This window comes from Daucus carota, chromosome 7 (assembly GCF_001625215.2).
Source record: "Daucus carota subsp. sativus chromosome 7, DH1 v3.0, whole genome shotgun sequence".
NCBI classification, from domain to species: Eukaryota; Viridiplantae; Streptophyta; class Magnoliopsida; order Apiales; family Apiaceae; genus Daucus; species Daucus carota.
In genome coordinates this window covers 8,022,974-8,050,072 of record NC_030387.2, presented here as the reverse complement: position 1 = coordinate 8,050,072, position 27,099 = coordinate 8,022,974, and the positions used below count along the sequence as shown (strand labels likewise).

Sequence of the window (27,099 nt, the reverse complement as noted above, 5' to 3'; positions counted from 1 at the left end):
TATATATAACGGTCTTTCTGATGTGTGCCCAAGGGCACACAATAAGTACCAACTTTCATGAAAATGGCTTGTTTTGATTGGTGGAATTGATGTGAATGCAGGAGGGCCATTTACATTTATTATTCATGCACCAATCAAAAGCTAGTATTCTCATTGATGTTAGTGACTTTGATGTTAGTGACTATTGTGTGCCCTTGGGCACACCATAGAAAATTCGTATATATAATCATATATTGTTGCATTCAATGTTATTTGTTACTCCCTCCATTACATTTTAAATGTCCACTTTACAAATTTCACACATATTAAGAAACAATCAATGTAATGTTTTTATCATTATCTTCACACAACTAATCAACTTAGTTTACATACATATTAATTGGACATAGCAGTACTCCTCATTAATTACTCTGTATTGGACTTTTTTTCACTTCAAATTATAATGTACATTCATATTCCCTCTAAATGTATTTTGAGATTTTCTTTGACAAGGTGGACACTTAAAATGGGATGGAGGGAGTATTTTTTTTATTATTTGAAAATATTGGAAGATCATGAAATGTCTAATATTATATTTTCTTATCAGATATTAATTTTCTTTATGTCTAAACGCCTGGGAATAATTTTATATATGTCTTTTAATTAATGATAAATTTTCCTAAATGAAAGAAATCTTGATGCAATTGTTATTTCTTACCGGTAGATGCTGGCAAAAAAAATTTTATAACCCATATTTTAATTTGTTATATTTTTTAAAATGCAAATTTTAAGTTTACATTAGTTTATTTTTATAATATGATGATTGAGAATAATATTAGAATAAGACTAGCATAGCCGGGAGAGAGTAATAACTGCATCCACATACAAAAGAGTACAATAACATATTTACTCTACTCCAGCCGTCAGTTTTGCCGTTATAACGTTTAATCCCTCCCCCAATAATCGCATCGTTCTTAAACATTACAACTCCAATTCGTTACATTCGCCGTTGACGTCCGTCAGGTAACCACTCTATTTACAGAATTACCCCTCTCAACCTTCCTCTAGCAAAATCACCTCTCTCTCTCTCTCGCTGTATCTCTCTCAAATCACCTCCTCCAGCTCTCACCGCCACTATCACCCTTCTCTCTCCTGGTATTTCTCTTTTCTTCAATAATATATGCTTGTATGTCTAATTACACAGTGTAATTATATGATTCTTTTGTTTAATTTGTCCGAAGAATTTCTTTTTTTGATATCTTTGACTAGTGTATTTCAAAGTGCTATCTTTTTTAGGGTTACCCAAATTAAATTGTAGGCTTCTCGACTCTCTTGTACTAAAAAGATTGAATTTTTATGATTCTTATATTTTCTTGATTTTGCTACTTGTGTGAAGTGGCCTAGTTAATTACACTACTCTGCTTTCAGTTTCTCAGTTTTAGTGTTCATTTTCTTTTTCTCCAATTAATGTTTTTTGGTCATGGACATCAACTGGAATTTATTTAGGTCTTACTTTCTATAATATATGCTGGGTAATAGAGGTGAGCTAGTACAATTGGATTTGAACTCGAAACGGTCCGAACATCTTGGCCTAAATACAGTATACCCTCTTTCAGACAAGTTGTTTTATTTGATTTCAAATATTTCAATAATTCTTTGTTTTAATTACTTTTGTCAAGTGATCTATAAAGTTTGTATTTTGTTGTTGCTTAGTAGTAGTGGACAAGTATAACTGGCCAACTGGGTCTAGACGCCTGAGTGGTTTTGTATATTAACCTTGTGGGCCGAGGGGTTGACAGTTTCTTTTTGAATGCTTGCATACTTCGAATGTGAAAATTTTCCGTTAATTTCCTCTGCCGTTCTGAATTTGAATGCAATTTATGGATTCAAGCCATTTAGTTTAGCCATTGACTCCATCATTTTGGCAGAGTTGTAGAATTCAACATATATGACTCTATACCCAATCAGCTTATGCATCCGCATTGTGATGTAATATATATATTGCATTTAAGAAATTCTCATACCACTTCTATTTGCAATAATTTAATTTGTTTATGTTAAATGGATTTAGGTTAATTTTGCCACAGCAATCTATTAGCTAAATGTTAGGTGTTAAATTTTTCTGTCGGTGCTCACATGATTGGACAATTTTTCTCTGTCCTTGATCGTATATTATGATGTAGCTGATCATCTTCAGCATATTGACTCTAAATTGTAATGGCTTGATTGGGGAACCCGTTTTTGACTCTGGCTTCATCCCTGTTGAAATTAAAATTGGATCTGTCTTGTATTCTATGTCGAGCCTGTGAAAATTAATGAATCTTATTTATTGTTGAAGACTAGAAGCTGGCTCTCTATTGTTTGTCTCAGTTCCCTATGGCTTTGTTTCTGTAGTTTTTTATTTTTCAGCAAAAGGCTTTAGGCTGTATGACCTGGAATATTTGTTTATATAGCTAAATGCTTTTTATTTTTTGATTGGTGATAATGATTTTTTTACCCAAAAGTAATATTTTAATATTGTGTATGTTGTTAGTAAAAGAGCCATATTTGATTTTGGAGATCCTGCAAATGTTTCCTAGTTCTCGTGAATGATTGGCATCATGGATTTAAATGCCCCTCCTCTACCAGAGGACGACGAAGATTCGTTTGAACAGCATGTTGAAGGATATAGTGCATTAGAGAAACATACTGAACATGTGAATCACTCGGATCATGTTGAGAGTGCAGTTGATATATTACGAAGGGTACACTACTTTCTCTTACAGAATTTTTTTATATTTGATTTTAACTTTTTGTGCTTTGTTGTGGTTCCTTTTCGTCAGAATGAGTACAATAAAATCCAGTGTGTGGATAAGGGTTCTGAAGTCTGCAAAACTTGTTATGCAGGATCCTAATGAGTGAATATTGAGAAATGTAAAGGTGTTTGGTTTCAAGTCTTAAAACATTTTTTGCAAGAAAGTATAGGGAAAAAAGTCAAAACTCAAATAACCGATAATAAAATCCATTATTGGTAACTTTGTTCAATTACAAGTTTACAACAAGTAGACTGTTTTATGAATATATATTCTTTTGCAGTTTTTTTCTTAAAGGTACAGCTATGCATCTATGTGTATTCCTGATAAATCTATATGTACCTTTGCGATTAAGTTACCTCATATATATATAAATATTTGTACTACTAGGAACGTGAAGAAAGACGTCAGCGCCTTAAAAGAGACCGACCAGATGACAGACCAATGATTGCATCTCAGCTACCTAGGAACGACCAGATTTATCAAACAAAGCACCATAAACCTTCTGATAGAAACAAGCTTCCTCCGGGTAAGTGTGCCTGTTATGTCTACTTATGCATTAGGAACTGTCGGTTTTTTATGCTAGCATTTTTTATGAAAGGATTTCATATTAGTAAGTGTTGCCATCGAGAACAGTGGTTATCTTGTTTGCAATTTTTCCTAGATAACTTAAACTACGTGTATAGTCTTACAAAAACAGTTTTTTGGAAGACAAAGATATAATGTGAACTCTTTTAATGTCTGATATTTCACTCATATATTTTTCAACAATTAATTTTTATTCCCGTTTATCATAGGTTGGTTGGATTGCCCTGCAGCGGGTCATGAGATTGGGTGCATAATTCCATCAAAAGTTCCGCTTGGTGAAGCCTTTAATGACTCTGTTCTGCCTGGAAAAAGATACTCTTCTAGGCAAGTGATACATCAGCAAAGAGTTTTAGGAAGAAAGGTGAGTTTACTGTGCTTCTCTTTGGTTTCCTTAATCTGCAATTGGTACGTGTCTTTTAAAAATTGAAGCTTTATTCTCCAGAATAGGAAAACAAGCAAACATTAGTATTCAAAACGAAATCTGGTATATAGACTCTTGCATTCTTCAGTCCTTTAAGATATTCCCTTAACTGTGCATTTGGTCTTTTTATTATATTCATCATCATTTCTTCATTCCTAGAATGTTTTAATTCATTATGATTTCTTTGTTTTTGAGACTCTAAGAACACAACCTGCTTAAGAGAATATTATCTCATAGGGGAGAGTAATAATATATAAAAGTGTAAAAATATCCTAATATGACTAAACTTCATGAATGAAGATTTAACTACCTTTATGAAATTAAATACTAAGAATATTAATTTGTCAGCATCTGTTCCAAGTTCAATATGATTGCCCTCTGTACGTTTGGCCATTTTATCAAATATTGTTATAAGCCAACATATGCCTGCAAGTCAGTGATGAGTACTGGAATAGTTTTTGTATGAGGAAGTTGACTGCTATGCAGCTGATTTATACCATTTCTACTTGTTAATTTCAGCTTGGTTTAGTAATCGATCTTACGAATACTAGTCGTTACTACTTAGTCACTGATTGGAAGAAAGAAGGCATCAAGCATGTTAAGGTAAGTAGGATGACTTGTTGCAAGTGTATTCTTTAATAATTGGGATTCTCAAGTTTTTTGTCTTTCAGATTTCTTGCAAGGGGCGGGATTCTGTACCCGACAATGATGCTGTAAATCAATTTGTCTATGAGGTAAAGCTCTATTTTTCACCAACTTGCGGAACAAATACATATGAACATATAGTTATTCTTGTAATTATATTTTATTGAAAACCTATATAACCGCAACTATTTTCTAAACTATAAGAGTAAACTATGGAACAAATCAAAATTACATTTACACTCGTTCAGTGCCTTATCATACCTAAACTATTTTAAAGTTCCTAGATCATTGCATTGTGGTCTTGTCCTGTGATTTTGCTCATAATATATTGTTTCGTGCAATTATTAGGTTTCACAATTTGTTGTCCGACAAAAGCAGTCGAAGAAGTATATTCTTGTCCACTGTACACATGGGCATAACCGCACAGGTTTCATGATAGTTCATTATCTTATGCGTGCACTACCTATATCAGTCACTCAGGTTACTTGATTTGTTCTTTTATCGTTTCTGTTTTTTTCTTTTGTGTTTCTCATGGGAAAAAGGCATAGGATTAGGACTGATCGACTTGCATGACACAGGCTCTTAAAATATTTGCTGAAGCGCGTCCACCGGGAATATACAAACCAGACTATATTGATGCATTGTATACCTTTTATCACGAGAGGAAGCCTGATGCTGCTGTTTGTCCTCCAACTCCGGAATGGAAAAGAACTACAGAATTGGATCTGAATGGTGATGCAATGCCAGACGAGGATGATGATGGAGCTCCAGCTTCTCCATTACATGTACGTGGTAATGTAATTGTAATGGTAGTCATAATAATGGGACAATTCATACATATTTGTAGTTGCCATGTGGTAATATGATTGCATGACCATACACGGTATTGAAAGAACAGCAAGTCTTGTTGCTGTTCATTGCATTTAGCTGTAGTACATCACATTGTTTTACCCTTTCCTTTTTATTATCTTTCCACTCAGGAGAATCATGAGATAGAGGGACCAATGACAAATGATGATGTTTTGGGAGATAGTATCCCTTCTGACCAGCAAGAAGCAATGAGACAGTTTTGCTATAAATCACTGAAAATGGCGTCTGGGGTAAGAGCTTGATCCCATCTAATATAATTTGAATGTGATGTGTTAATATAATTGCTTGTAATTCACCTTGCCCCTCGCACCATTTGAAATTGAATGCATCTAGAGTTTTTAAGGTGATTCTGTAATCTTTAAGCTATTGCAGCTATATGTATTCACCCTTCCCTTGTTAACGTGATAGCTTTACTGTGTGGTCTATCTTTATAAATACACACACACACACACACACACACACACACACTGCCTTGGCACTCTCCTCTATTCCACGAATGATTTATCATATATTGCCCTGCCTTAGTTATCAAAACATTGCTATCACATGATATACAGTAACTATAAACTTTGCGGCATGTCCCAGCAGCAAAGTTGCACCACAAATGGTTAGTTGGGAACATAATCGTATCAATTAATTTCCTACTTGTACGTAGAATTGTGAGAATTTCAATATTTTTTTTAGTGCGACTATATCCTTCTATATTTGCTCATGATTTAATCTATTGACAAGTAATATAAGTCATTCCAAACTATAAATTTTCGTGTTTCGAACTTCTAAACGTGTCTCCTAAGCTTATGATACTCAAATGTTTACTTTCTAAAAGCTGCTGTTTATAACTGATAAACACTATTGTCTTCTTATCTAATAAAGTTTGGTGATTGAATCATTAGGCTCAATAAAATGTTTGCCCCCAGAGAGTCAAATATACACTGTTCTCTTGTATTTCTTCTGGACAAAATTAGTGGCATCTATTTTTACTTGAAGCAACATTTTATTTTCCTGTCCGGGTCATGGGAGCTATAATTTGTTTCTATTCTCAGGTAAGAGGTCACTCACAGTTTCCAGGATCACATCCAGTTTCACTCAACAGGTCTAATTAGCTTTATTCTTGTCATCTAGTCTTGTTTAGTTGCCAGTGATTTCTTACAAGTTGGAAATATTATATGTAATTCAGTTTTATCGAGTAAAAGAAGGGGTTCCCCCGCATTACATGGGATAAGTGTTACATCATACAAGCTTAGAGCTTTGTATTACATCACATTTTGATTTACGCAAAAGGAGTAGAACATGTGCATAACAAGTTCATTGTTTTGGCAAGATCTTTCTTTATTAAGATAAACTATTATCTTGGAGGGTTATCTTTGAACTTGGCATGTGATGACACTTGTAGAACACACTTAAAATTATCATTATTAGTTATTGAAAGGAGTGAAGAATTCATAATTGCTGATGCATATCCTTTATCTGAGATTTTTCTATGAAAAAAATGAATTGGAGTTTGAAGATGGGAAAGGGGCCCTCACCAGCAACAAATAGGAGGATTATATTTAATCACATAGTTTGGGGGTCCTGTAATATGGCACCCTTCGGGAATTCTATCTGATTGTATCGAAAGGCCTAAGAAATTGGGATAACTATACTAGTTCTACGCCTCTACCGTATCATTTGTTTCATTCCTGTGGGAATTATCACAAAAACGTTTTGATTTTGGATCTACTACCAGAAATTCAATGCACAAACTCAGCATTCAGTGCGTATTACTAAATAATCTCATTTTTCAATTATACAATGAACCTGGTTGGTTGGTTCTAGTGCCTTGTATTGTGGCTGTAATCTTACTATGATATATGAAGAAAGTGGTTTATTGCTTTATCTTAATCTCCCAAATAATATATTCTAGAAACCAACAACTAATTCGTTCATTGATGCTGGTATTACAAGATGCGTTTACGTGTGTGTTAGAGGTGAGATTAAATCTTGTTAACCATCTCCTGCTCAAGGAATTGTATGTAGCTGTTGCACAGTTGCACTGGATCTTGATTCTCCTGTACTGCTCGGATTGGCTGGCTTCATGATGTTTTATTTTATCTGGATCCTGGAATCATGGGAAAACTTGGTCATATCTTCCCACATGCAGCTCTTTGGGTTATCTTTGATATTCCAATTCTTAAGACATCATGATTATGCCGATTAGATTACTTTTCTGGTTGTTATTTTGTCTATTCATTTTCTACCAGTATTATAATCTGTTTTATTTGTTGTCTCAGTGACAACTTAGAACTGTTAAAGCAACGTTACTATTACGCTACGTGGAAAGCTGATGGAACACGATATATGATGCTGATCACCATGGATGGGTGTTACTTAATTGATAGAAATTTCACCTTTCGACGGGTCCAAATGAGGTTTCCTTGCAAGCCTACTAGCGAAGTATGTGAAAATATAGCTTATACGATATTTTAGACAGATGATGTCTGTTTACTTGAAGTCTCTGTGTCATTTGACTTTAAAAATTTTACTATATTTATTAGGGTGTAGCAGATAAGACTCACCACTTCACACTACTTGACGGGGAGATGATAATTGATACTTTGCCAGACTCACATAAGCAGGAAAGAAGATATCTGATATATGATATGATGGCAATCAATCAAGTCTCTATTACAGAGGTAAACTGTACAAGGATTTGTTTCACTTGAGAATAGGCTTTACTCTGCAGTCTGCATGTTAAACCAGGAGTTATCCTTCATTGGCCTTTGTTCTCTGACTTGCTGTGTGCATTTGTTTTGTGAATATAATTTCTGGTAAAGTAGAGGTTACCAGGTGTGCTTATTTGTTGCTTTCTCCTGTGAAACCCTGTTTATCTTTGTTCTGCCAACACCTGGGTTTGTTGTTCACTTGGGTTTTTAGTATTTCAACAATTGGAATTCTAAAATTCATCTGCTAACGGGCATAAATGTGTGATTTGTGAGCTTACTTTTATGCTTGGAATTTCCTTTTGTTAAGAAACTCTTCAGCTTCATATATGCTTCTTAATTATAGTTGCAAACTTCTTTTTGCAAAAGCCTTCAATTGCCAAAACTCCAACCATGGAAAGTGCTATGTATTCTGATATCTGTCATCCTCAGTTCTGCTTTAAAATTGTCCCAGATTATATGCTTCTACTGAACAATGTATATTTGAACACTAATGCAGCGACCCTTCTATGAACGTTGGAAGATGCTTGAGAAAGAAGTTATCGAACCCCGGAACCATGAGCGCCATAATATTTATCAAAGTAGAAATCCTTACTACAGATATGACCTGGAACCATTCAGGGTATAATTGACTTCAAAACATTCATCCAAGCTTCATGTTTGTACTCTAGTGTGTATACTCATTGATGTGCTAACCTGCAGGTTAGAAGGAAGGACTTTTGGCTGCTTTCAACTGTTACCAAAGTTTTGAAGGAATTTATTCCAAAGCTTTCGCATGATGCAGATGGCCTTGTTTTTCAGGTAGAAACTCTTCCGCTCAATACAATGACAGAGCATCAACACTACTAATTATCCGAAATTGATGTATGTTCATGTGATATGGTCCTATGAACTGTGTTTTAAAAGACAGAAATGTATTAAAAATTCTTCCATGCTGAATAGCATATTTGCAATACTCGAATTTCTGCTCTTCCGTACACTTCTTATGCACCATATTTTTTCAAGTTGAATTGACTTGTAGTGTTTGGCACTGATTGATGAGATTCTATATTTTATTTTAATTAATGATGACTACTGCTCCTTTTGTTTTAGTGTTGGGATGATCCTTATGTCCCTCGTACGCATGAAGGACTTCTGAAGTGGAAATATGCAACAATGAACTCAGTTGACTTTTTGTTTGAGGTTTTTATCATCGACTTGCCTATAGTTGAGAGAATATTTATCTTCCAAATTGGCTGCGCATGTCTTATATTCCTGACCAACTTGTGTGGACAGATGGTTGATACTCGCCAGCTACTATATCTATATGAGCGTGGAAAGAAAAAGCTGATGGAAGGGAACAAGATTGTTTTCAAGGGTTTGTGTCTTTCTTCTATTTATATATTCTTCTCTTCTAATTGTTGTGTGGGTATATCTTGCAATATTTGCACAGATGGGATTCACTAAATTTGCCTCAAATACATGGTGCACCTGGTAACTAGGGTCATTTTTAGTGATGTGACACTAAGGAGGTTCTAATTTTAAGCATTGTTCTTGGCGACTACATGCCATTAGGCCTTTTGCAAAAGGGAAGTCATTGCGGTGGCCTTGTTCTTCAGCCCAAATATGTTTTAACCAGACCTCTTTGGATGATTGAAATATCAACTTGCAGTACATTCTTATTTGAGCTATCTGTGAATTCTGTGTCGGATCTTTTTACTGAAATTCGGACACCTTTACCAACAAAAAAACCAACTGAAAAGTCGACAATTGCGATAACTCTGGATGCTAAAAGAACAGAAGATGACATTGCCTCAGTATTTATGTATAGACATGTATTGATGATAGAAATCCAAAATTTCTAATTTAAAAAGTCTTTCACAATTTTAAAATCCTTTGTACGATTTTCTGATGTACTTGTGTGTTTAAAACTTGTAGCTTGTCCCCCTATGGCTGTACACCTGTCTAACAGAAAGACAGGACTGTGTGTGTACCAACAATTTTTTTCAAAATTATCCAGTTAGACACTGTATACCTGAGTGTGGACAACATAGATTCAAGTAAATGGCGCGTCTCCAACGCTGCTATTATTCAATATTATCTGCAGTGAGCCTTTCTGAATTTATGTATATTATTGCAGATGATACTGATCTATCCTCATACTCTGGTAAGATTGTTGAGTGTTCTTGGGACTCTGAGGAAGAAGTCTGGGTCTTTATGCGGATTAGGCCTGACAAATCAACCCCTAATGATATCAACACGTACAGAAAGGTCAGCTGTTTTATTGAATTCTCTTCCTAAGCTGATTTATTCCTTGTTTTTTTTTAATATTATATTATTTCTATATAATGGAAAAGGTTCTAAGGAGTATAAAGGACAACATCACCGAGGAAGTTCTTTTAAATGAGATAGATGAGATTATTCGCCTGCCGATGTATGCTGATAGGATAAGAAGTGATAGCAAAGCGGCTAATTCAGCAAGGCGCAGATGATGGGTTTACACAGGGACTGGACAGTGGTATTCACTCAGCAGTATCAGAAGCTAGCATTAGTACACAACCCTATTCAGGTGTACGTTTATACTTGTGCACAGTTCTTGAGTTATTACTTCTTAGGCACTGTAGTACTGGCTAGTGCCAGGGCCTATGAGAAAAATAGTATATACAAGTTATTGTGCAAGTGGTTGCCCATTGAAGTTCTGTAAGTATGTCAACTTTTGAGTTGCACCTAATTAGCCGCTTCATATCTGAAGTTCTTTCTGATGTTTTTGTCAGATAAAAGTAACTAGCAGTAGGATCACCATGTATATCAGCTTTAATTAGAGTACTTTTACTTCTAGTATATTTTATAAAATTAGAAATTTGCCCTTGCATTGGTTTTCTGTTTGCAACCACAGCAGGTCCATTTGGGCTGGTCATCTAAGTAAAAGTTATACCATCACTTAGCAAGCCATTGTTTTGCTTTTTATGCTGTTCTCTCTGTATTTGTTTTATTAGTCAGTCGTATACTTGTATCTTGATACACTGCATGTATTGCATATCGACTCGTTCCTGACAAATTTGGGAATATTGCTAGTCTAATGCCAGTACGCATTAATTATTGTCTCGATAAATTTGGTTGAGCTAACATGTAGCATTGCCTCCGTTTTTAAATATCTGTCTCTTGATTTTTTGGCATTTATGTTAAAGTGTTTTGACTATGTAGTTAAAATTATTATTTTTAACTGATGTGATCTGACATCAGTTAAACATTCTACAATTTCAAGGACTCCCCCCTTTCCATTTTCGGAGTATAAATATCCTTTCAGACTCCCTTTGCTTTACCCATCCCTATATGAAGTTGGTATTTTTCTTGATTTCTTTTATGTATCGAGCCTGGCAGCAGCAAAAGACCGAAGACCAATACACCAGCACATAGGATATATACAAGTTGCGAGCTGAACCCGTCGGCCATACGTAAGCCCGTCCCATAATCGAATTGCATGATCAGGAAAGAACTAGTGTAAAACTCCATGATGCTGTGTATTAGATTTTTGCTGTTTTATTCTGTAAACGTCTAAACAAACATAGTCTAGCCGAGTTTTGTTCGAGTCATTCTCAAGTTTAATCTGAAAGAACCAAGCCGATTCAAATTTACTTGTCAAATGAAAAATTATAATATGTCTAAGATCAGCTTGTTTACACTTTGCTCCCGAGTTATAAACAGAGAGGAAAGCAAGTGGAGAGGAAGTAAAGTCATATAACTTTCACTCCTATTTGTGCTCCCGAGTTTTTTAAAAAGATGAAAGCAAGTGAAAATGAATGCATTATAATATAGTTTCATTCCTAAATTTTCATTCCAAAAGTGGGATTAAATTTTCATTCCAAAAGTGGGATAAGTTAAAGTCAATTTACTTTCACTTACATTCACTTGCTTTCTCTTTAAAAAAAATTTAAAAGCATGGCCTTAGTAACGAGCCGTACGCTGGTTTGCTCTTGACCAATTCAAAATCAAGTGACTAGAGCCGAGTTCTTTTTTACAGAGTCAAAGTTGTGCACGAATAATTTGTACATAATTTTTACTCAACCAATCCTCATCCATAAATGTAATTTATGTACATTTATGTCGGGATCACAATATCATGATAAATATATACTCACACTTATAAGAGCAACTTCAGTGCAAGAGCCCAAGTCCAACTCTTTTGGGACCCATTTGTATGCCACATAAGTACAATCAGATTCTATAGGAGAGTTGTCTCATTTACTTCAACGCAAAAGCCCAGCTCCGTTTTTCAATAGGCCCCACCTATTTATTTTTTTTATCTAGTTTTACATCATTTTAAATAACTATTAATGATCCAATTATTTTTCTTTATCATAATAATTTGACTAAAATGATAAATAATTATTTTAAAAATAAGAAAAACAAAATTTAGAAAATATTTAAATTTAATTAGATAATAAAGACACACATTACAAGAATAAAAATCACGCATTACAAGAATTAGAAAAAACATAAAATTAAAAACATTACATAAGAAATAAATTAACGGTTATTATGAAATTGCGAGATATGCTCAATCAAATCAGCTTGGAGTTGTCGATGTTTCTGTCTGTCCCGAATTCGAACATTATTTTGGATATATCTTTCATAAGGGGCAAACGGCTCTTCCTCTAGATTTGGTTGGGATAAACCATTTGTTGCATCATCATAAGTTGGTAACGAACCGAATGGAGTAGCATATGTATCCCGCTCGTCCTCGACAATCATATTATGCAATATGATACAAGCTCTCATTATTTTGGCGAGATCTTTCTTGTCCCAAAATCGGGCTGGACCACGTATAATTGCAAACCGTGACTGTAACACACCAAATGCTCGTTCCACATCTTTTCGCTGACCTTCTTGATATTTAGAGAATAATCTCCTCTTATCGCCTTGGGGACGTGGAATTGTTTTGACGAAGGTTGCCCATTCAGGATATATTCCATCTGTTAAATAATATCCCATATTATAGTCGTTGCCGTTAACATTGTAGTTCACTTCAGGAGCACGACCTTCTAGCACTTCATCGAATATTGGTGACCGATCTAACACATTTATATCATTGTTAGAACCAGCAACTCCAAAAAATGCATGCCATATCCATAGGTCCGATGAGGCAACTGCTTCAAGCAAAATTGTCGGAACTCCTTTATGACCACTCATGAACATCCCTTTCCATGCTTTAGGACAATTTTTCCACTGCCAGTGCATGCAATCAATACTGCCCATCATACCAGGAAATCCGCGATCTTCACCCATTTTCAGTAGACGTTGTACATCATTTAAATTTGGCTTTCGCAAGTACTCACTCTCAAATATCAAAATGATATTGGTGACAAACTTTTTCAAGCACTCAATCGCAGTTGACTCACCAATACGAACATAATCATCAACAGCATCTGCAGATATTCCATACGCCAACATACGCATGGCTGCCGTACATTTTTGTAAGGGTGATAGACCTTTTCTTCCTAATGCATCAACCCTTTGCTGAAAATATGGATCTATATTTGATAGGGCATCCACAATACGAAGAAAAATATGTCTTCCCATTCGAAACCTTCTTTGGAATGTCTCAAGTGGATATACCGGAATTGCTGCAAAATAATCCCGCACTAAACGATTGTGGGCAGCTTCACGGTCTCTGTTTATCACCCTTCGTGGCGTGGATGATGAGCCTTCTCCATAAAGTTGATTAAAGAGTTGTAATCGACGTTCTTCCATTGAGTTGTCTAGTAAAAACTCCTCAATGATTTCTTCAGCCTCTGCACAATCGGGATCCATATTGTATATAAACTTTGATGATGATAATGAAATATGAAATGATTTATCAAGTGCTACTGGAATGAATTTGTTATATAGAGGATAAAAGGAATACATTCCAACGGCTACTACAAAGACTATATTATATAAAGAAAAGGACAGATACAAACTTACAACAACTACACCACAAGAGGAAAAGTACAAATACAAGATTACAACGGTTACATTACAAGAAGAAAAAGACAAACACAAAGACTACATCATCCTTGATTTCACTTCAGCAAGCATCTTATCATAAATCTCCCGTTGAGCATCAGTCATAATAGTTGTATCGGCCATTAAGAGACGTGAATCAATATCCTTTTGTCGGACATGATTAAATTTGTCTATTAGATTTAATTTCCTAATATTATCGGCCTTCAACTCTTCATATTCATCTTGCATATCTTTTCTTGTTTTTGCCTTTCCTTTTCCTTTCTTAGCTGCTTTTGTACCTTTAGGACGAACAGGAGATTCCACGATATTTTCATTGGTCTCATCATTTCCCGATGTTGAATAAGCTCCAGAATCACTCAATTTAGTTCGTTTTCCACTTCCACCACTTGGAGTTGGAGCTCTCCACTTAGGTTGTCTCCGAAGCTCGTTCCAATGTAATTCAAAATTTGACTTCTTTTTGTATTTAGCTTTGTGGAGATCATGAGCTGCTTCGATTATGTTGTCCAAGTTCGAACCACTTCCCACCCTTCGCTCGGCTTGTTCATAGCAAGATCCATATTTTTGAGCTCCTTCATTTATTCGTTGCCATCTTTTTTTAATAGCAATAGCACCTCTTTTGATAAGCCCGGGATTACTTTCTTCACAATACTGACGAATTCGATCCCAAAATGCTTCACCTTTTTGATCTGCACCGATTATAGGATCAGTAGATACATTCAACCATGCGCTAATTAGAAGTTTATCTTCACTCCATTTCCACTGAGTTATAGAATCTCACATATTTTCAACTTCGATAACATCATCATTAAGATCGATAGTGTTAGTAGCATCGAAAGCAGAAGCTTGTGAGTGTGGAGAATTTTCATTGCTAATAGGATTTTGTTGAACTCCGGTTTGTGGATGCATATTTTGAAAATTTTGAACAAAAGGAAATTGAGAATTAGGAGGATACGGAAAATACGGAATTGGAAATGGAAATTGAGAATTAAAATTTGGATTTTGTGGACTTGAAAATTGAGAATTATCGATACTTGGATTTTGGTTGTACGGAAAATAAGGATTTGGGAGTGAATATGGATATTGAGTATTCGGAAATTGAGAATTTTGGGGGTTTGAATTTTGTGAGTTTGAAGGAGAATAATTGTTTGGGTTCATTTTTGATAGTGAAAAATATAAGCTTATTTGAAGAGAAGAAAGAAGTGAATGTGAATTTGAATTTTATAAATTTACAAGCTATTTATAGTGTAAAATTTTGGAACGTTAAAATTTTAAATATTGCAACGGCTATCTAAACGTTAATATTCAGTAACGTTATTTTGTTCAGAACAGGCTGCAGCCTTTTTCATTTCATTTCATGCACCATAAAAGTGAAGTGCACTTTAGAAAGAAATGGCAATCAGGTGAGTTTTATATTACTAAAGCAATTGAGTGGGGAACATAAAAGTAAAAAAAGCAGAGACTTGGCCAGCCCAACTACTCGGGCTTGACCAACTTATACAATTTCCTCCAGCGCTGTAAAAATGAAACGGATCCGCCGCACGCTCTCCAACGCAGCACTCGGGCTTGCGTTGGAGTTGCTCTAATAGACACATTATTAATTTTCACGTGTTTTGTACTTGACTGATCTCAATTCATAGAAAAGTCAAAAAGAGCTCGTAGAAAACCTGACAAAAAGAAATTATTAAATGTCCAATAACTCTTCCTCATTGAACTAACAAATTCATGTTTCAAGTCCAAGTATATCTTTGAAGATGATAATGTACTGATCTGGACAAAACCTACATAATTAGAATAGAAGAAGCATACATAAGATAAATTTATAATGTGTATATACATAAGTTGTTTATAGAATATCATACTCACTTCGATAGGTCTTGAGTTTTGCACTTGTTACTATTGCAATAATAGGACGGTCAACAATTTTTTTGAAAATTTCATCAGTGATAATACTGAGTTGTCCTCAAACACTCACTTTATGAGAGTACCTGTAAAATTAAATTTGTATAGTTATTGGGATGATGATTATGAACATGCAGTATATAAGGAGACAAAATAGAATTTTATAATATCTTCCATCAGTAATCCTAAACCTTGCAATGTTGCGCTCGTCGTACATTGTTTTTATAGGCTTTGCATTTTCAAAATCCTCAACTACACCCATAATATCTAGTATACAAAATATCATTAATAGACCGTTGATAAAATAGAAATATGTAATCTAGATAATTTGAGAAAAAACCAATACAATCGTTGGGTCGTCTCACCTATAACATGTTCTGGGTTCTCAACATTTTCATACTTGCTTGTGATGCAGAATAGATCACCTAAATCAACCAATTCGAACTTATGCAGATGGATCATGAAGTCATCTTCGGGCAGCTTCTCAACATTTGTCTAATTAAAAAAAGTAATCAGAACTTTTAAACTGGTTGGACGTAGCGATCATGTGGGCTCTCTTGTATAGAAGTTAGAGATGATGTAGATACCGCTTGCAGTGATAACATTTGCAAAAGCTTTTCAATTGCCGGCATAGACAAAAGCGTGGATATTCGAGTTCTGAAGGGCCAAAAAGTAATGAATTTATAATATGATAATAAATATTAGTGCAACTAATGCATTATAAATAAGATTGCATATGATAAATGACTTTACATCGTCGTTTAAAATGATCATATTATATACTTTAAGGCTATTTTTTGATTATGCTGTTGAAGAAACAGATGGCCACATTTGTGTGATCCAGACCTTGATTCTCCAGGTTATGCGTGATGTGTCCAGGGATGAAACTTGATCAAACATTTTTCTCACCGTGTCTGCATAATGCAATAAAGGATTAAGCACAAAGCATTGTTGATAAATAAACTCTGAAACTGAAATGTACAATTATAAAAACTGAATGCATTAGCTAGGAAACTGAGACCAACCTTGTGTTATGCTGCTGGGAATGACTTTGTTGTGAAGTGATTTGTATGATCAGCTAAACCATACTTGTACTGCCATAAAACAATGAGACTTATCCCGGCAACGATACGAGACTTCTATTAATATCAGTATCATGATTCATTATCCTTTGATCTGTCATGGTAATCATGGTGCATGGAAATTGGAAGTTACCCTGTAAAGATATCTCATAAAACAGAATAATATTACTGATCTTCCATCTGATAAATGCTTATGTAACGTATGGCCTATTATTGAGGCAAAAGCTTAGGAAATATGTCATATATTACATTCTAATTCTAACTCCAGATTATGTGCTTTTGTTTTTATAGATGTTTTATGGTCTAAGATATCACATGTATCGCGTGTAAAGTGAAATTTAGTCTTTTATTTAGTGTCATAAAAAGTGGGAATCAGACTTAATCGGTATTCACGAAATAAGAGTAAAATTCAGAGTTGTGGCCAAAGTTTACATCGATTTTCAAAACGTTAACTAGAGTTCCAAATTCTCAAAAAAAGGGCAAACTTTGGCTTCGCTTTTTAAAAGTGTGGCTCCCGTTAAATGTCACTAACGGGAGCCACATTTTTGAAAAGCGGACCAAAGTTTGACCACTTTTCTCAGAATTTGGAACTCATTTTTACCCTTTTGTTCATTCCAAATTCTCAGAAAAGTGACCAAATTTTGGTCCGCTTTTCAAAAATGTGGCTCCCATCTACACTTTTAAAAATCAGAATCAAAGTTTGACTATCTTTTTGAGAATTTGAAACTCTGACTAACTTTTTAAAAATCGGTGTAAATTTTAGTCACAACTTTAAAGTTTACTCCGCAAAATAATAATTAATCGGGGATTAACTAAAGTAATTGGAGTTTAATCAGATGAGTAATTGAATAATTGGATATTTAATCAATTCGACGAATTAGTAGCAAGGACTAATGGATGAATTGAGCTTCTACTAAATAAAATATAGAGAAAAAATAGGGCGATGGCAGAGGGCAGTAAAAAATGGTTAAACAAGGGGTGAAGTTATAACACAAAAACGTAAAGCGATCATCATCACCTCGTCCCCTCCGATCGCAGCCCTAATTTAGGGTTTTTCCGATCCCCTGTCTAATTAATCACACTAGTGATTCGAAGCACGTATGTATAGCTACACAATCTACGCATCTAGGTGAAATGATGAAGCGTAATATTATAATTATATGTATAATACTAGTGGTGAGTAGTTACAACACCAGACTAGTGAGCGGATTGGCGACGGCCGATAGCAGCAAGAATAACAAGTTCCGGCAACGACTGCCGACCGATGATGCGCTTCCTGCTCCCAATCTGTACGCGCTTTACTTGCTTTCTTTTGCACAATCTCATTTCTCTTGTTTTATATTCTTATTTCAATTTGCTTACAGAGATGAGGATGAGCTGTTGAATAAGCAATGTCCTCAGAATTTGGAGCTGAGATGGCAGACTGAAGTTAGTTCGAGCATATATGCCACTCCCTTGATTGCTGATATTAACAGGTCCGGCAATTTTTTCGTTGTAATTACGCCTTGGATTGTGTTTGTGATTTGTTGTGACACTGTATTGTTTTCGCTTTATATGTTAGTGATGGAAAGCTTGAGGTTGTAGTCCCCTCTTTTGTACACTACTTGGAAGTCTTGGAAGGGTCTGATGGAGACAAATTGCCAGGTATGTGAATTGCTCGAGCTGTTAGTGCAACTCCACTTTTGCGATATTTGTTATCAGGGTTAATGGAGACTCAATTAACTCACTCCAAGTTGAAACAGAATAATGGACCGAAAAATTTATTATGGGACAGTTCAGCTGATTAAGCTGTGAGATGGCACTTAAGTGAATTCAGGAGGAAAATACTTCATTATACCTCAATCTGTTTTTGAAGCTCAAACTGATCTCCTAGTAAATAGACCCCATTTTTTACCCGACCTCAATTTGTGGGTTGAGGCGTTTATGAAACAGGTCAGGTCTGAATCCAAGTCTCTCTTGTGATTGTGATCCTGGTCCCATTTCACATCCTTTCTCTGCTCCACCATTGGAACTTTGAAAATTTTGAAGTTGAAATATTGCCACCAGATAACTTATTGGTGAGCCTGATAATGTTGGTGATAAAATTCTTTGAGATGTGAGAAGAGCAAAGGACATCGTGTAAGTAAACTATATGAGTCCATGTTAACAGTACAGAATAAAGTGGATTAAAAACTTACTTAAATGACCACATTGATGTTTTCCCCTATATTAAAATGTGTGTGTGTGTGTGTGTGTGTGTAATAATTAGAGTTTTAGTTGGCTCATGGCATAGTAGAGTCTTTGTTTGAGACTGCAATTGTAATAGGAAGCTTTTAAACATTTGTTAAAACCTCAATACATGTCTTTCAACCTATATTTGAATGCATACGGCAACATAATTCTGTAAAGAACAAAACGCTAAAGTCCTTTCAGTTTTAGTTCAAGTGGGGGAAATTTTCATTTTTTGTCTACTAATTTATCAGGATGGCCTGCTTTTCATCAATCTACTGTTCATGCTAGTCCCCTCCTATATGATATTGATAAAGACGGCGTGAGAGAAATAGCTTTGGCCACCTATAATGGTGAAGTGCTCTTTTTCAGGTGGCGTATTCTCCATTTTTTGTTTGTGCAAATTTTGTTGTGCTTGGGGGATTTATGCATCTTCTTGTCTCTGCTTTTATAGAGTTTCAGGGTATCTGATGTCGGACAAATTAGTGGTTCCCCGTTTGAAAGTTAAAAGAGACTGGCATGTCGGTTTAGATTCCGATCCGGTGGACCGTTCACATCCAGATGTTCATGATGACGAACTTATTCAGGACGCTGTTTTAAACTCAAAACCTTGTAAGGAGTAATTTTAATCTGTATGAAGCTTGTAGTAACATATATAGATTACTAACTGCTTTCTCTTTTTTAGTAAAACCGAAGTTCAAATATATTTTTTATTGGTGACTTTGAGCATATCTAGTTTCCATTGTTCTGCATACTACTGATGTAGGTAATTTTGTTCTTTGCTGCTCTTTAACATGTGTACTTGAAAAGTTAAAGCTTAAAAATGGAACTTGAAGAAATAGTGTACACCTTTAAGTTTTGTTGGTTTGTCTTTGTAAACTTATGAGGTGTGTAGATTTACAAAATGAATTATTATTTTAGGGGTTTTTTGTAGGTGTTGTTGAGAATTAAGGAGATATAGAGAGTAGAGAAAAGAGAAAAGGATCTGAAGCAATAAAAAGTCAGGCTTGTTGATGCTCAATTATAATTTAGAAAAAAGGCAAATAGGCTGTTTGATAACATTGGATGGCCTCTTAAGTCTTAATAGCTGATTTACTTATTTGGTGAGAAGATAGACCAAGGCCAGGTTATAAAACATGGATAACCAAATTTACCAGTTGTTTCATTTTATATAATATATACTTATTCTCAAAATGGTGCAATCTTTTCTATTAAATAAACAAGTTCCAGGTAAAAGGTATGTATGTTATTAGCCGAATGTTATGACATAAATATTACTATTCTTTTTCATTCACCAAACTTTCTTAATTGGATACACTAGTTCATTTTTTTCGTTCAGATAATTTTTCTCATTCATTACTTTTTGTTCTGTTTAATCAAACAGCCCCTAATTCTCTATCCTAATAGCTTGTAGGGACTGTAACCTATTTTTTTAGAGCACAGAGAGTTAGTGAATTAGCTTTCTTTTTCTGTCATCATTGACATTGTCTTGAAGTACTCATCTTGTCAGTTATTCTGAAATAGGAAGTCAGCTTTATTTATATTCCCTTTGTGTCTAATATATCACATGTAATCAGTTTGGTGATTGATTTTTCTCTAATTCATAGACAAAAATTCCCTGTACCTGTGAAATCTAGATGAAGCTGTTAGATGTAACTGTAAAGTAATTTGATCATCTTGAGAGGGACTATTGATTTGTCTTATATATATGGGCCAAATAGAAACTTAGTACTAGACTACTAGTACATTGAAAAAGAAGACAACTCAAACACTCCTCTTTATACTTGCTCCTTCAATTTATCCATGGTAAAGTTCATAAATTTAATAGAAAGTATTTTTCTTGTAGTCGAGCTTTGGTTTATTTTCTATCAATTGAAAGTATAGGTACAATCTAATTTTTAAACAATGAACCTAAATAGGAAATAAACATCAACAAACAAGGTTCCAAGATTTAAGAAGGGATGATGTTTGGCCTTACAAGTATTCTCTTATAAGCCTGTATGCTTATAAGAGAATTGTCTTTTTTAGATAAGCAACTATTAATTGACGTGTCCATAGTGAATATAGATATCAGTTCTTTCCTACTATTTATAGAACAAATTCTAATCATGTGAGAATAGGGGGGAGGGGGGATAGAGATACATCTTTCACAATTTAGGACCAGCTGGAAGTCTTTTATTAATCAAGGCATTGCATGTTGCAAGATTTGTTCCTTTCTATAAGTGGATTGCTTATAGAATTTGATTTAAATTACGTTGATTTTATGGTCATGAATTCAATAACTCGGCCTGCTTGGTACAGACTCTGCTACATATAATTTTCAATGGAAGGGAGTACATTTTCTTGTTGGAATTAATGAACTAAACCCTGTCTGAATTATTTTCAGCACCAGCAGCTCACCTGAACATGGCGAATGCATCAAAAATAGAAAATCAAGAGACACAGAACAATAGCCATACAGAAGCAGATATCAAATTTCCACCAAATGTAAATGATACTATTCCGGAGGAAAAAACCAGCACTGCAGATAATCAAACAGTCTCAGATACCAAGTTGCAAAAGATCACGGATAATACTACATCAGATTCTGGGCCAGAGAGAACCAGCAATGCAGAAAGTGGAACCCACACTAGTAGACGACTTCTTGAAGAAAATGGCTCAGACAATTCAGGGGAGAGTGTTTCTGGATCTAAAGATAACAAAGCTGATGATGTTCAGGCAACAGTGGAAAATGAAGCAGGTCTAGAAGCTGATGCTGATTCGTCTTTTGAGTTGTTACGAGATAATGATGAGCTGGCTGATGAGTATAACTATGACTATGATGATTATGTTGATGAAAACATGTGGGGAGATGAGGAGTGGACTGAAGCACAGCATGAGGCATTGGAGAATTATGTGAATATTGATTCACATATATTATGCACTCCTGTATGTCCTATAAATTTGGTATCTGTTTTCTGATTGTAAATTTTCTTTTATTTGGTGATGAACTAATAATTGTGTACGTGGTTGGCAGGTTATTGCAGACATAGATAATGATGGCGTGTCAGAGATGATTGTTGCTGTATCATATTTCTTTGATCATGAGTGAGTTCTCTTCTTTTCTAAAATAGTTCCTATAACCGGGGATGGGGCTAGGATTGAACAAGCAAGGCTCCAAATTGTTAAAGGACCATAAATGCACTGATATGATTAAAACAATTGTAATTATTTTGAACATTACAAGTTTAGAAGAACAATAAAAGTCTATTTTTTTTTATAATAAAACGTGTAGTTATCTTAATGTTTCAATAAGAGGTCGGAAATTTTTATTATTATTGGGTTTGGGGGGGGGGGGGGGGGGGGGTAAAATATATAGATCTATATTCCAATTATTCGAATAATATAAGTAAAAGATTAAACTTGTATTTGGTGATAACTGACCTTTGATGTAGCGCAAAATATATTACATGTTCTTATATCCTTCTAGACCACTTACAACAAATGTAAATTAGTCTGTCATTTGATAGTTATCCCTGGATCCTCTTGAGAGAGATGATGTTAAGTTGTGTATGCTTTCTATGAATTAAACTTGTTCATGCTTTTAAAGGCGCCTCACATTTAAAATATATTAGTATTTAATAATTTGTTGTCGATCATTTGGAAGATATGATGTCTTCCTGTTCAGATTATAGTTCAACATAAATTTAGTGCTGATAAAACTTCGTAGTTCATGTGAGTAGGATGTTTCAGAGGGGGTCCTTGCTTCTTTAATGCAAATCATTTTAAGTACCTCTTTACAATTTCTCTTCGAATTTATGAAGGTATATTTTAAGTCTCTGTTTTTCGTGAAAAGATAGATGTTTAATCGTGTGCTTCTTATAATTGCAAGTCTGGAACTGAAGAAGCATTATCTCTTTATCTTAATTTTGTGATAAGTACTTGCACTCATGTTGGTATAAAGAAAAGATGTTATTCCGTAAGCCATCATATATACTCTCTTGTTTCTAGGCATTATGTAATGTAAATAATTCGACGACTTGTACTCTTAGCTTATACTTTTGATTTACAGGTATTATGATAACCCTGAGCATTTAAAGGAACTTGGTGGTATTGATATCGGAAAATATGTTGCTGGAGGTATTGTTGTTTTTAATCTCGACACGAAGCAAGTTAAATGGACTTCAAAACTGGATCTAAGCACGGATACTGCAAAGTTCCGTGGCTATATATATTCTTCTCCAACTGTTGTTGATCTTGATGGTGATGGGAATTTGGACATCCTTGTTGGAACATCCTATGGATTGTTTTATGTCCTGGATCACAAGGGTAATAACTGAAACTGCTTCTAGTACACCTTGGTTTGACTTTAATGCCCGAAACTGCTTCTGGTACACCTTTGTTTGACTTTAATGCCCTTATCTGTCTCTAATTTTGCTGCAAGTAGGAGACTAGATTTCTTCTTTTTTAGTCTTTAAGAAAATAGCTTCTGTTTTTATGATCAATTTTTATTTGTAATATAGAGCGTTTTTTCTGCGGGATATTCCGATTTTACAATGTCCCATTGTATATGTATATATTTCAGCAATGACAAACAGCTATGTGAAATTCACAACCAAAAGATCTGTCGGTTTTATATTTGGAAGAAGAGTAAAATTGACTACGGTTCTAGTATAGAATCATATATTCTTATGGGGTCTTGGTATCTGTAGAAAATTCTGTGGAATGGGATCATGGGAAATTTTGCAAGGCTTGAAGGAGTTTGCACTGGTCCTGTCTAGCCCCTTGGAATCAAAATTTAATTCCTTATTTTCTTTGCTAATTGACTAAATACACCCTTTTGTGATATCGTATGTACTTCTGACTAAATTTATAAAAGTCAGTTTAATATGAAATTGTTTACATAGGATAATTTTCTTGTGATTCTTACATCATCTTGGATGCATGCATCATATAGTTATTTCAACCTCTCATCAAACTGTGAATAAGATTAAACAGCCTAGACCAAATATTGAATTAGTGAAAACATTTTTTCGCTTCTTCAGATATCAATTATTATTAAGAGACAGAATGGGATGTTTCACAGGCATATGGTATAACTGCTTAGTAATCAACCTTCTTGATATCTATTTTTGAATATAGAATTTGAAAACTGAGCTGCTTTTAATCCAGGCAAGTTGAGGGATAAGTTCCCACTTGAAATGGCTGAAATTCAGGGAGGGGTTATAGCGGCTGATATCAATGATGATGGGAAGATTGAATTAGTGACTACAGACACTCATGGAAATGTTGCTGCATGGACTGCTCAAGGGAAGGAAATTTGGGAGGCACATGTGAAAAGCCTAATTCCACAGGTGAGAGAGCATCATCTTGTCTTCAGTAAACTCTATAGATTATTCTTTTGAGCCATATATATTACTTGCGTACATTCTACATTTTGTTATGTTTCAGGGTCCCACTGTTGGTGATGTGGATGGTGATGGCCATACTGATGTCGTAGTTCCAACAATATCAGGGAATATATATGTTCTTAGTGGCAAGGATGGGTCAGTTGTGCGTCCTTACCCATATAGAACTCATGGCAGAATTATGAATAAAATCCTCCTTGTTGATTTGACCAAACGTGGGGAGAAGAAAAAGGGGCTAACTATTGTCACAACATCTTTTGACGGTTATCTGTACCTTATAGATGGACAAACATCGTGCGCTGATGTTGTGGATATTGGCGAAACTTCGTAAGATTTTCCTAGATCATAAACATTCTGTCAATTGTTTTTCTCTGTAGCTGAATTGTGAAGTTTTCTAAACAGATATAGCATGGTCTTGGCGGAGAATGTAGATGGTGGAGATGATCTTGATCTTATTGTAACTACCATGAATGGTAATGTCTTCTGTTTCTCAACCCCGGCTCCACATCATCCGCTCAAGGCAAGATATAGTATTAAAGTTGATATTAAGCTTGATTCTTTACACTATCATCTTTGAAACAGTCATAAATTGTTCATGCTTTTCTAGGGTTGGAGATCAACTGATCAAGGAAGAAATAACGTTGCAAGTCGCTTCGATCGTGAAGGCATTTATTTTACTCCTTCATCTAGAACCTTCCGTGATGAAGAAGGCAAGAACTTTTGGGTCGAAATAGAGATTGTTGACAGATATAGGTTCCCTTCGGGGTCTCAGGCACCATATAATGTGACGGTAAGAGTTTGTCTTACGGTTTTAGGTATCAATGTATATTTCAAGGCACCATCCGTTTAATCTTTGGTTTTATAATACAACTGCAGACATCCTTACTGGTCCCTGGTAATTACCAAGGGGATAGAACCATTAAACAAAATCAGGTATATGAGCGTCCTGGAAAGTATCGCCTTAAGCTTCCAACAGTAAACGTAAGGACCGCAGGGACTGTTCTAGTGGAGATGGTTGACAAGAATGGACTACATTTCTCAGACGATTTCTCGCTTACATTCCACATGCATTACTACAAACTATTGAAGTGGCTAGTTGTACTTCCGATGCTTGGGATGTTTGGAATGCTTGTCATCCTTCGACCACAGGAGGCCATGCCATTGCCCTCGTTTTCACGAAATACTGATTTGTGATACATTGCAACCTTACAAGTTAGCTCTCAATGGCAACCTAATGCCAGAAAGAACCAAGGAATTGGAGCCTAATGCTTGGGGATGTAACAAATCTGTGTAGACCTTAAAGTGTACCATATATGTTTCAGTTGGGTTCACATTTGAATTTTGGAGATGGGTAAGTAACTTTATCACTATTTGGAACCCAAAATACTTAGTTGCTTCACAGACATAGACGTGCTAGATGTACAACTTCTTTGAAGCATTTTTAGAAAGGCTTTTGTAATTAGACTGTAAATTGAGAAATCGGCTCATCAACGAGGTCATAGCATTTATTTGATCAAGTCACATGGCAGAGCTTATTTGGTAAATTTTATGTGTATTCCGAAAATTGAGTCTTCTTGCAAACTATGGTCACCACAAAAAGAGCTCTTTAATTAAAGCGTGAAAGCTCAATTGTCAAAATAATTGGGGCCGTTTGGGTTACATTAAAAAAAGTGATTTTTTGCTTAAATAAAAAAAGTGGAGTAGAATTGAGAAGCAAATAGGTAAATAAAGTGTTTGGAAAAAAAGTGGAAATTGTGAGAGAAAAGCCAACATACTCAACTTCTTAATATATTTTTACTTGTTTACACAAACGGGTCAAGAAAAGTAGAAATTATAAGCAGTTTTTGATTTTCCCAAACAAACGAACGAGCACAATGTAATTGATGCATCTGAAACCTTGTCATAATAGTTGAGCATACAATTTATCATTAAATTAATGTTGCATCAGAGCATCTTTGGCGAGGAAAAATTCTTTACGGGAGTGTATTCGACATATATAAATAAAGATTATCCAAGATATATAAAATTTTCTCAGAATAATTCTTTGCTGAAAGTGTATTTGACTTGTATAAACATATAATTTTTCTCCACTCCGGAATTGCATTTTTCTCAGCTAAAATTTTAAACACATAATGAAAAATTATTTATCATTATTATATTAAAATAATATCATATTTCAAAATTAAACTAATCATTACTCCCTCTGTCCCATTTAATTCTATATGTTTCTTTTTAACTGCTAAATGCTCTTATAAAATATAGTTCCGTAACTTATTTTTGAGATTTTCCTTTTTTGTATAAAAATATAGCATCCAAACTTTAATTCAGAAAAGAAAATTTTTAAAAAAAGATTGCACAACTACAATTTGCACGAGCATTAAAGTCCGTGCCGCGTCCCCGTCCCCCGATATATACTACTCAGGGGGACGGAGGGAGTATATCATAGTGGACAATATTCTACCAGTTCAACGAATTATATATAATTATTATTTTAAATTATTGAAGTCAATAACGAGTCAACAAGTTTTAGTTGATCATCATTTT

The 27,099-nt window shown here is 34.8% G+C and overlaps 4 protein-coding genes across 5 annotated transcripts; 2 read left to right on the top strand and 2 right to left on the bottom strand.

Moving 5' to 3' along the window:
• Positions 1-946: 946 nt before the first annotated feature.
• LOC108196097 (uncharacterized) lies at positions 947-10,842 on the top strand. 2 transcript variants are annotated; one of them, XM_017363198.2, is made up of 18 exons: positions 947-1,134; positions 2,513-2,723; positions 3,162-3,300; positions 3,569-3,720; positions 4,300-4,383; positions 4,452-4,514; positions 4,774-4,905; positions 5,004-5,210; positions 5,406-5,525; positions 6,339-6,388; positions 7,566-7,728; positions 7,830-7,967; positions 8,494-8,616; positions 8,697-8,795; positions 9,087-9,176; positions 9,270-9,351; positions 10,114-10,244; positions 10,331-10,842. In XM_017363198.2, the coding sequence occupies exons 2-18, from the start codon at positions 2,568-2,570 to the stop codon at positions 10,463-10,465; spliced, it is 2,064 nt and encodes a 687-aa protein (XP_017218687.1). In that variant the 5' UTR covers positions 947-1,134; positions 2,513-2,567; the 3' UTR covers positions 10,466-10,842. The 2 variants fall into 2 exon arrangements, with proteins under 2 accessions (XP_017218687.1, XP_017218688.1); XM_017363199.2 differs by having other exon boundaries at positions 994-1,134; positions 2,559-2,723.
• A 1,571-nt stretch (positions 10,843-12,413) lies between these two features.
• Positions 12,414-15,549, bottom strand: LOC108194580 (uncharacterized). The gene has a single exon (XM_017361539.2). It carries the CDS (start codon positions 13,878-13,880, stop codon positions 12,501-12,503), a length of 1,380 nt encoding a protein of 459 aa, XP_017217028.2. The 5' UTR covers positions 13,881-15,549; the 3' UTR covers positions 12,414-12,500.
• On the bottom strand, positions 14,019-16,510 carry LOC108194579 (glutathione S-transferase T3-like). Its single transcript, XM_017361538.1, has 5 exons — positions 16,466-16,510; positions 16,244-16,373; positions 16,070-16,145; positions 15,952-15,964; positions 14,019-14,738 (listed from the first exon to the last, which is right to left on the bottom strand). Exons 1-5 carry the CDS (start codon positions 16,508-16,510, stop codon positions 14,019-14,021), a joined length of 984 nt encoding a protein of 327 aa, XP_017217027.1.
• Positions 16,511-17,903: 1,393 nt separating this feature from the next.
• LOC108196299 (protein DEFECTIVE IN EXINE FORMATION 1) lies at positions 17,904-26,072 on the top strand. Its single transcript, XM_017363529.2, has 13 exons — positions 17,904-18,249; positions 18,325-18,435; positions 18,522-18,604; positions 19,423-19,540; positions 19,623-19,780; positions 21,555-22,096; positions 22,185-22,255; positions 23,220-23,476; positions 24,320-24,501; positions 24,599-24,882; positions 24,958-25,075; positions 25,163-25,345; positions 25,432-26,072. The coding sequence occupies exons 1-13, from the start codon at positions 18,095-18,097 to the stop codon at positions 25,747-25,749; spliced, it is 2,580 nt and encodes an 859-aa protein (XP_017219018.1). The 5' UTR covers positions 17,904-18,094; the 3' UTR covers positions 25,750-26,072.
• The last annotated feature ends 1,027 nt before the right edge of the window (positions 26,073-27,099 follow it).